Consider the following 11,003-nt stretch of genomic DNA (forward strand, 5'->3'; position numbering starts at 1 on the left):
ACATCGCTCTGACAATCGCTCCTTCCCTCCCGGCAGCTGCACGGTCAATGCTATGATAATAGCGGAGATCCTGAAATACGGGTCACAGCTATGTTGGAGCTGGGATCACCCCTGGAGATGATTCAGCTTCTGCAGACCCCCTGGGAGGAGAGATTTAAAGTAAGAAAACAAAGCAAAGGGAGTTTTATCAGTGGCTTTTAGACAGCAAACTGGGTAAATGCGAAGAGCCCGTGGTGACTGCTGAGGCAAACGGAATTGTCATGCTGACACCGAGTTTGCTCCTGCAAATTGTCCTTAAATCGTTTTGCTTTCACTCCTTCTAAACCGTATTAAAATAGCTCTATCCTGGCGTCTCACAGTTATATTCCTTCTCTGTAGAGCCGTATTTGAAAAGCTACATCTGGAAGCAAATGGCCAGAAAATCATGCTCGGGGCTGGGGTGATATTTAATGCCCAGTATTACACTTGTATTTTGCTAGTTTTCCCTCTGCAATGTTTCGTAGCGAGGCCCCTCATCAGCCTGGCTCTGGCTCAGGAAGGCCACCTCGCCGCCTTATGAGTCTGTTGTTTTCTGTGTTTTACCTGGTTTGGGCAACAAGGTGAGCAGTCTGTCTCTCACCATGTGTTTGTGTGATGTTTCTGATCTTAGCCCTTTAGGTATCACTGTACTAAAAACACTACTAAATTGCTTTTCTCCTGCTGTAGGTGCCAGCATCACATCCCTGTGAGCGAGATCTGCCTTGTCTCCTAAGCATCCCACAAAGGGACTCCTAAGCTCCCCAGGAACATAAATGAAATGGCACTTACTTTGGTTAGAGCTTATACTACAGTTTGCCTCAAGGTCACAGTTGGGGGTCCACTACTACCTGATTGCTTCCCAGGAGGAAGGAGAGGATCAAGTAGAAGCATGGGTGTCTTACTGTCAGTAAGAAACACTTTGGGCAAAACAGAAACATCACTAAAGTCCCAAAATAAAATCCCTGCCTGCATGCGATCCGCAGTGTCAAAAAGGAGCTTTGCCATCCAAGCCAGAGGGGGAGTATGGCAACTGCGCTCACTGAGCTGCGGCATGGGAAGTTGGGATTCTTATGATTGCTTCACTACTGTAGTTGAAATAACGTCAGAGCTTCCAGAGGAATTTCTCTTAGTCTGTGGAGTTCCACTTTTGCTTACAAACTATTTAATACTGGCTTCTGCATAGCTTTCCCAGCACCTCATCTTCTCAAATGTGCCCAAGTCTCTGTAGAGCTAGAAACCCATGATGCTGGATTAGCTGGTGCTGAGGTCTGGTACAGTGGCATTAAGGTTTTCATAATCTTTTGGCTAATGAAGATACTAATTCAGAACTCTGGCGCTGTCTAGTCCTGTTTCCTAATTAGGATGTCTAAACAGATGGGATTCCCCTTTGATGAGCCACATCAGATACCAGCGATTCTGTGAGCTGTTCCAAGTGAAGGAACCCTCGCGCCTGCACAGATCACTATCGGAGGCAGCGTGGGGTGGCGCGGGTCTGCCTGGCACACCTAGCTGACCATACAGCTTGTCTGATGCCAGCGCTCCTGGTACTGAATGAAAACTGCTGCAGAAAGCTACTTGGGCAAAGTGCTGGTGCCACCTAAATGTGCTCTTGTAGTGCTAGGTTGTTCAAAAATAATTTGCCGAGCTTTCTGCTGGATCAGGTATTGTGTGACCTTTCCCTGCTGCCAGAAAGCCGACATAAAAGCAAAAAAGTTGGCAATTAATACATTGCATGCTTTGGCTAATTCTTCAGAAGCGTGATTGTGTGCCCAAATTCATACTGTGGAGTGATGCAGCAAGGCATGAATCTGGTATTAATGACCATGCAGCCTCAGTCTGCATGGAGCAGCATGGGGGAAGGAAGTGGAATGTATTAATTCTATGCCAGAGTGGGAAAACCCCCTTCTGATTTCAGCGAGCAAGTCAATATAGCTCCTGAAACATGAAGGCTGCTATTGTTTTCCTCACGACTTTCTCCTCTAGGTCTTCTAATTGCAAATGTCTCTTTCTGCATACACGTTTTTAAAAAATGTTGCTGAACTACTTACCAGTCAAATCCTGTGGTAATGTTGTTAATAAATTTTGTAGTGTACGTATAATTACCTTTTAAGAACTATATGGGGTTTTTGGCCTTTAATTTCATTGAATGCCCTCCCCTTTGTTCTACTTCCAATTTTAATAGTTGTTTTCATCTGCTTTTCCCATGCATATTCATCTTCTCTTTCTCAGATTTGCCTGAGTCTTGTGAAACTGCTGTTTTACTTGGCACATTCCCCCCTGGGTTCAATAGTCCTCTTGGATTTCCAGCCGAGGCAGTTTGTTATGGTGGATGGAAACCTAAAAGTGACAGACATGGATGATGCCAGCACTGAGGAACTGTCATGCAAGGAAGATAATGACTGCACACTTGACTTCCCTACAAAAAGCTTCCCTCTCAAATGCTCTGCGGTTGGGAGATGTGAAGGAATAAATGAGAAGAAGAATCTTTTCAATGCCTATCGGTACGTTCAGCGAGATGAGGGCAAAAGTCGGGGTGGGTGAATTCACACACTGCCATGTAGCCTCTAGCGTCTTGTGTTTCTTCCATGCGGTGATTCCCCTCGCCTCTGTCAAAGGGTAGTTAAGGATTGCTTTGAAGCGAGTTTTTTTTTCCTTATAAGGCAGGAACATAGCATAGTTGTTGTCTGGTGAGAACGAAGGCATCTTTCTTCTGCTGCTTCCTTTCCCCAGTGCCCTCTGGAAGCCTGCCCCAAAGGTTGCACCTGTGAATTCATTGTTTGCCGAACAAGCCCTGGTGTCTGATATCCACAGGCTACATTCGCTGAAAGCAGTGCCAGTGCCGGCTACCTACCAAAGCCCACCGGCTCTGAGGCCCTGTTGTTGGGAACAGGCTGGCTAACTCTTGAGCTCCAGTTCTCCCCTTGAACTCCAAGTCTCCCTATGGAGCCTATGGGCACCTAAGGAGAGCAGTGAAACAGGTAGCGGGCAGCGGGCTGAGACTGCTGCAGCTCTTTGTGTAGGCCACCAGCTGAAAGCACTATGACTTCCACTCACCACTGATGCTTGGTAGGGCATGTACTGCTGGAAGTCTTGGCTGCTGGACAGTTACACAGAAGGGCTTGGTAAGGGAGCCTGAATTTGCAGGACTCGGTGTTGAGGGTCAAATCCCTACATACGTTATTGTTGCCTCACAGGAATACACCCGGATCTCGTACAACAGGAGTTTTCTGAAAGGTTCGGGGTATGACTCGTCCTGCCTTTCCAGGGGTGGTTAGAATGCCAGACCTCTTCAGCAAAAGGGAAAGGTCTCGCACGAGTCTTGCTTTAGATAGGTCTTTTTTTTTGGTGGGAAATACATTGCTTAGTGTAGAAAAATGGCTCTGGGGAATAAGGGGAAGCTCCGTGGCATGAGCCTTTGCCAGGTAGATTTCACACGGCGCTTGGCTGCATGCTGTGCTGCAAGGACCGAGCTGTCGGGCCAAATCACAGACGTGACCTGTGAGATGCCAGTGAGGCACTCACACATAACTTAATAACCAAAGCAGACTTACTAGTTGCATATGGATAATCTGTTCACGGGAAAATGTAGACGACTTAATCGCTAGGGAAATTAAGCAATTCTATTCTAATCAGCCTGTGGGATTTTTTGCAGGTATTTTTTCACCTATCTTTTGCCACACTCTGCACCACCGGCTTTGCAGCCCTTTTTGAGTGATATTCTGAATGCTACAGGTACCAGCTAATATTCATAAATTTCTCTCTTAGAAGTCTTTAAATGGTATTTTATGGAATTACTCATTTTTGTCATCTTTGTCATTAAATGTAGGTGATTTACGATATGGAATAAATGAAACTCTGAAAGCTTTTGAAAAGGTTTTACATCTGTACAAGTCCGGGCTCTACCTGCAGAAAAGACCTCTTCTTTTAAAAGGTTTGTGATTTTGAATACTGTCAGTAACGTAACTACTGAGGGGGCGAGGAACTTGGGAACTGGCCAAATTCTGATCTCCCATACATTCAGGCAGGTATAGTCACTGGGTAAAGCACCAAAAGTATCTTTTTTTCAGTGGCATTTTGTAGTTTCTTTGTGGGGGCTGTGCAGGATCACATTGTTTTGCAAAGTACATGCAGTGCAAACAATCTGGCCTACATATGGCCTACATATTTCCACTGCTTCCAAATATTCTTCTCGTAATGTGCATCAGTGTTTCAAGTGAATATGTCTGGGGTAGCTTAAGCAACTAGATCAGAGTAGCAAGCTGAGTGTCTCCTGTGTCTCTTTGGGGTGACCTTATCCTGTGGACCAATAGGTCAGTTTTCCAGGCTGATACTGAAACTTCCTGTTTCACTTGGTGGATTCTGACTGTTGAGCACAGGACATTATGGGAACGTGCAGCGGAGAGGCGACAATACCCGGACAAGTGTGGCAGAGTAGCTGGGGCCTTGGTGCCCTCTAAATTTCTTTTTTACGAAGTCCATCCTACTGGACCTGTGGATGGATAAATGGCCCTTTATGAGGTGCATTCCTCTTCCAGTGCAGTGGTAGAGATGAGGCTAATCAAAAGGAAGGCTTGGAAACTCCAGTAGTAACCGAGGCTTGTGTTTTCCTGAGTGTTTACTTGAGATGGTAGGGTAGTGAGGGAAATCTATGTGCAAAGGAACTGGAAATCGCACCCTTACAAACAAAGATACGCAGTCATTGGCACTGGAGAACCAGCAGCTTTAACAGGAATTACTGGTGTCGTCCAACACCACCTAACTGTTGGCTTTATAACTGGCCTAGTAGCGATGTGCCAAAATCATCACTATCCTAGAGGTGTGGGAAGGTGGGGAGAGACTCTTAGCAGTCAATAAACAATAGCCTGAACATCACCTGCTTAGGCTCGGCAGGTCTTTAATATTCCACTGGAGCAGGGTCTCGCCTCCCTTTCCCCCACTGAGGTGCTAAATCTCCTGTGCCTGTGGGTGGCACCATGATGGGTGGGCCAGTGTGTGCACCATGTAGCTTGGTACTGGATCCATGATGAGCTGGTTCTGCCGTTTGAGCTGAGGTGTAGGAGAGGCTGTTGTGAGGTTGGCTTCTCTAGAGAAGAAGCGGAGGGTACGTGTGTCTGCACAGCAGCCTCCCCCTCTCACCCACTTCTGCAGTCACTCCCCTGTCCCTTCACCCTTGAGAGCTCTGCCCCCTCTGTTAAAGCTATGGGGGAATTGCTGTCCTGTGCTCCGCAGCAGAACCAAAAGTCAGGATTTGGTTTTAAGCTTGCAGCTCTACCCACTCCATTTAGCAGGTCACTTCAATCTATCACTTTCCCATTTCCTTTAAGCGTTTCACTGAAGTGCAACATCCTAAGCACATAGCATAACTAGTCTCTGAAAGAGCACTTAAAGAGTTTCCCTAAACACCCTTTCTGTTCCCAGACTACATCTCCCTAAAGGGCTTCCGTGTGGTGGAACACGAGGACTACAAGTGCTGGCCCTCCTACAGCCACCTGGGCTGCCTGCTCTCCGTTCATGGTGCCGAGGAAGCTGCTGCAATTTGTAACTCCCAATCACAGTGTCAAAGTTTTATCATCACCCAGCAGACGACATGGACAGGTGAGCTTGGGCAGGTGTGACAGATACTGCCACGTGGTGCTCCTGCTTCCTTGGTTGCGAGTGGGGATGATGCTGCTGCCCTCCTTTGTAGGTCGTGTGTCTATGGGTGCATATAAAATCTGCCTGCCTTATTCTCAAGATCAGATGGCTGCTGTGGTGGGCATCCAAGGATCACCTGGGTATTTATAAGGAGACACAAGAGAAATTATATTACCTTTCAGCACCTTTTTCCCTTTGCACAGGACTGCTGGTATTGTTAAATGTTTTTACTTATTTCATGCAGAGGTGGCTTCACTTTGGTGTTAAGCAAAACAAGTCCTGTGGTATGTAGACTTTGCAAAAAGCTGTGGGGTTTTTCAAGATGAGGGAAGCTATGTAAAAGGAGGTAGTTGCTATTGTTATAATTAAAAGAATCATAGCTTACAAGTTGTAACCCCCTTTATCAAAACTAAAGGCCCAAACCAATGGATTTCCAACATGTCCTGTGATTAGCTCTGATTATAGGCTTTTATGTTTAGCATGTTTTCAGAATTGTTATTAATTACCTCATTTAGCTGACACTTCAGTTGTGGGCTAAATTGTTACTTGTAAAGTGAAACACTAAATGAGGTAAATGAGTGTTTTCACTCACGATGGTGCTGAAGGATTGTGTCTTGTCAGCTCACATGGCATTTAAAAAAAACAAAATCGACCAAAAATGCAGCTTTTCTGTGAGTGCATGGGCAAGTAGTGTGCGGCTAACTAGTGACATAAGAGCGCTTACACTGATGCCACTTGAATCGCTTTGAGCTGGTTTCACACCAGCAATGGATTGTGTGAATTGTGCCTCAGACATCACATCTGGTTTCCTCACGGGGCAGCTGTTTGTTGCCATGTTCAGTGCCTAGCTGGAAGGAACCCCACTTAAAACACCAGTCAGGATGCAGAAGCAGCAGCACACAAGACAGAAGGCCCTTTCTGCAGCACCTGGCTCAAATGCTGATCTGCCCTTTCACACCGTGCCTGCGGTCTGTTAATGTTTCCCTTCCCAATATTTTTCTTCCTCACATTTTTACAGCACAGCTTTGCAGCCGAAGATGCTAAAACTGTGTGGCTGAAATGCTGACTGCCTACCTTTGCCAGTCAGATTACTGAGAGCATGCCAGCCATGGGAACATGCTAGTCCCTCTTAGGGCAACTTGATAAAGCAAGGTGTAAAAGCCTCTGGGGCCCGATTGTGCATTCCTTGTGCACACTTGGTGAGCATCTGGACTTCACTGAGAGTGTAAAACACACCTATGGCAGTTCCTCAGCAAGCAGTGTGTTCCTGTGTCTTTTTCAATAATTGCATGGGTCACGGTGAACATATCTCCTCTGTTAAATTTGTACTCTTATTTCCTTTCCAGGACGCCCACTCGCCTCGTTTCAGAGTAGCCTGACTGATTTAATGCCGGATGCTAATGCTGTAGTCTATATTAAACGATCGGCTTCCTCAGGGGAAAGACTTCAAAGACAATGAGATCACATAAAATGATCCTGGAAGGAGCAAACCACTGGGGAGAACTTCATCTGCTGAAAAGAATGACATATTTTATTTTGCTTTGGGATGGGGTCTCCCTGCCAGCTCAGGCAGAGTCATATGCTGCCATCTCCTTGGTCAAAGCTCAGATTTCTCATTGCAGCCCTGCTAGCTTCTTTATCTGTCCCTGTACTCCTATTCCACATAAACACTCCCAGTTTTAGTCAAGTGTTGCTAGACGGTGCAATACCTAGTGTTCCTGCTTTGGTAACCAGCTTGTCAGCCAAGAAATAGAAGGAGCTGCAAGGGACCTGGTTTGCATAGGCTTAGTTCAGATAGGCTTAGTTTCTCCTCCAGAAACCTGTGAATAACAGGCATTGGAGAAGGCAACGGCTCCTTCTGCAGCTACCAACCAGGATATCATACCACTGCAAGGGCTGTAAAGGACTGGATATCAGCGATGGGGGCGATGTTGCAGGGTTGAGATCCATAACCAGAGGTTGATGATGGGGGTGGTCTTCCAGGGAGGGGTCCTTATTCCGTTCCTTCCAGGGCAGGGGAGGGAGGTGGTGTGTAGGTCAACTCGGGGACCAAATGTCTGCATGTTCAGATGCAGGATTGGGTTTGACCCTATGTGATTTGTAATGCCAGCTCCCATGTATCAACCTTGAAGGTTTTTCTCTGTTACTTTCCGTGAAAGAGCAAGACATTCAAATTATTTATGTGTAAGGCATGACTCTATGATAAAGAATGACTACTATGTTTATTCTCAGCATGCTGTGAAAAGTTTTTAATTGTCTATTTTTACTGCAACTAAATGAACAAAGGCAAGTGCTTCCCTAATGTCATTGCCCAGTCCTGAGGAGAACCTGTGAGTGTCCTAAGCAGCATATGAATGTGCCTGAGCCCCTTGGACACCTAGGTCTTGGAGGATGCTCTGTGGCTGTGCTTGCAGGCTCACAGATGTGGAAGAGATAGTCTGGTCCTGAGAGCCTCCTGCATCTGCCTTTTGCTAAAATTGTAGATGTGGCCTCTGAAAAATAGATATAATTTCAGGCTGTAAGAGACGGCAAGGTAGTATGGCACTTCTGGGAGTGCCTGGAAGCACTGACCCTACATTACCTCTTCTGTAGCACAGTCAAAGAAAGCCCAAATCACTGCTGATCTCATGCCTCCCAAAGAAAGGTCCATGGTCTTGTGCTGGAGAGCCCACGCTGCAGCCTGTGGGCGATGCCACACTGAGTTTTCCACTTAGTCCACGCTGCTGGGTGGAAATGACATCTCTTGGGACGTTGCCATTGACTCCCTGTGGCCTGTCACAGTGTGGCTATTTCCTTGTGGTCCCCTGTAGCAGCTGGGGTAACCCCCTGACTAAAGATGCCTGAGCTCTTGCCTGGGGTTGTACTGTGTTTTTCAGTATCTGGTCCCGTGTGTGCTAGCGCAGGATCTCACCTTTCAGCTCATTAGTACTCGGTTAACCCACAGCAATGCCATTGCACGGAGGCTTTCTCATGCACTGCACTCCCTGCTGCTTACACTGAGGATCGGGAGACTCTGATAGCGATATCAATTAATGAGAATTCCTAGTTAGCACAACAAGAAGGCTCTTCTTAGTGATGGCCACACTGCTGCAGGCTTTGTGAGGGCAGGGCTTTTTAAATGGGCAGCCACAGACTGCTCTCTCCATTACAGGGGGTCGTGTGGAAGTTGAAGGAAAGGTCCTGCCGGGGGGTCCGCTATTGTTTTACACCGACCCCACTGAGCTGGGCTTCAGGCATCTGCTGTGTGGTGCTTTACATTAGCAAGAGTTAATGAGAGTTTATTCCATATCTCTCAGCCTCCTGAGATACAGATCAGAAGTACATTCCCCAAAGCAAGGGCAAGGGCCAGCCTGGGGTCATTTCAGAGAGGAAGAAACAGGGAGAGAATGCAAAAGTTGAAGTGATTACAGTTTGTTTAGCAGGATCTTCCTGTCTTAAAAATCCCTCCTGGTAAAAAAAAAACCATTGTGTATTTTAGTCATTTGATGCTCCTTTCATGTTGCAGATTTTTCCATCAAGTATTCATCATATGATTGCCTGCAAGGCAGGCAGGTCCTGCCCCTTGGCAGATGGTGTAGGGTATGGCAGTGTCATGTATGTGAATGTAGGTTCCAGCATTAAACCTGCAGTTAAAGCAGGGGAGCAGAGACCATATCATCCTGCCCGGAAAGTTTTGAGCACACGGTGTTTAACTATTAATAACAACAACAATAATAATAGAAAGCCAGGCTTCAAAGAATCTCAATGTGCTATCTGCTATTGCCACAGTGAGTGGCTTTTGTAGGATGTTTTGAAGACCTCCTGTAAACAATTAGGTGCTTTCTTAGAGCCTGGACCCCCATGAGCACCTTCACCACACTAGCACTGACAATGGCTGGGGCACAGGCATACCTTTATGTCCAATTCTGTTCACGTGCTAGAGACTTAGAAGATGCTGCAAATACGCTGGTAACAGTGTATGCACTGATTTTCCTCGTACCTCTGTGCAGCTCCCCACACACATAATGCCTGGTGGGCATGCGGGCTTCAGTCTGATTTGAGGTGACATCCCACTGCAGCCTAATGGTGCCCAGTGAATGCTGGGTGAGGGAAAATGTTTTATCACCCTGCTGCATCTAGAGCTATAGTTTGACATGCATTTGAGGAGATACAGTCACCAGAAAAAGTGGTTCCCACCCTGCTTTTCCTCAGCTTCTTTCTGTTATCATCTGCTAAGAAACCTATTCCAATGGCTGTGCCAGTCTGAAAGATGTAGAATTAATTCTCTACTAGCCTGTATTGGGCAACTTGTGACCCCTAAGTTTCAGGCAGCTTGCGAGCAGCTCAGGTGCATCTTCTGCGCAAGGTCTGTGTGGAGCACCCAGGCTGCTACAGGCTGAAGGGGAGGCTACGGGAGAAGGCATCTTCTCTACAGCTTTTGGGCCCATGTGGCTGTTCTGTAGTGCACTATCTTTCCGTTCTATCTCACTCAGTCAGTCTTCATTCATTCTGTCCTTTTATTAAATTATAACTGCCTGAAGCACTCACTTTCAATGCCAGTGAAAATTTCAGTGCATGCCTAAAAAATGTGTTTCAGTAACTATAGTATGTACAAAACTCAGATAAAAACATTTGCTGCCCTTAAAACTCCCAGTTGCTGGAGTAAATTTGTCTCTGCTATCGCTGATCAGTATTTCAGCCACCATTTGTGGAATATGTAACAGTGGAAAGTGCTTGAAGGAAACAGCAGGGAATCAATTGCAATAGAAACCATGTGTGCTGGAGGAATAATATTTACCTGAATGTGTCTATCACATCTTCCCAAAGGATGCTGCCATTAGGAGAGAATGGATATGAAAATGTTGCCTCTGTAGATAAAAGTTAGAAATATCTTTTTTTTTAAACACAAACTTTAATGTTCTTAATTAATTTCATATTGTAATAACAGAGATTAAGCCACATCCATGAAGGATAATACCACATACTCCAAAGATATAAACCACAGTTTAATAAATAGCAACAGATGCCGCATGACTCATGTTCAGTATGTTTGTGCAGGCATTTACATGTCTGGTGACTTCATGGTGGCTTCAAGAGTGGAGCGAGAAAGAAAAAAGCAAAGGACAAGGGGTGACGGCTTTAAACTAAAAGAGGGGAGATTCAGACTAGAGATAAGGAAGAATGTTTTTACATTGAGGCTGGTGAAACCCTGGCCCAGGTTGCCCAGAGAGGTGGTAGATGCCCCATCCCTGGAAGCATTCCAGGTCAGGTTGGATGGGGCTCTGGGCAACCTGATCTAGTTAAATATGTCCCTGCTCACTGCAGCATGGGTTGGACCTTTGAAGGTCCCCTCCAACCCAAAGCATTCTGTG

General features: G+C 46.1%; 1 protein-coding gene across 1 annotated transcript; it reads left to right on the forward strand.

The window, feature by feature from the left end:
* Positions 1 to 27: 27 nt before the first annotated feature.
* On the forward strand, positions 28 to 7,111 carry LOC104496143 (protein kinase domain-containing protein, cytoplasmic-like; the record flags this gene model as incomplete). Its single annotated transcript, XM_010139223.1, has 6 exons — positions 28 to 159; positions 2,248 to 2,519; positions 3,671 to 3,750; positions 3,845 to 3,949; positions 5,437 to 5,613; positions 6,999 to 7,111. Coding segments are annotated over 6 exons (879 nt in total), but the record flags the coding sequence as incomplete, so codon positions are not given.
* Positions 7,112 to 11,003: the final 3,892 nt, after the last annotated feature.

This window comes from Buceros rhinoceros, unplaced genomic scaffold (genome assembly GCF_000710305.1).
Source record: "Buceros rhinoceros silvestris isolate BGI_N320 unplaced genomic scaffold, ASM71030v1 scaffold3237, whole genome shotgun sequence".
In the NCBI taxonomy this organism is placed as follows: Eukaryota; Metazoa; Chordata; class Aves; order Bucerotiformes; family Bucerotidae; genus Buceros; species Buceros rhinoceros.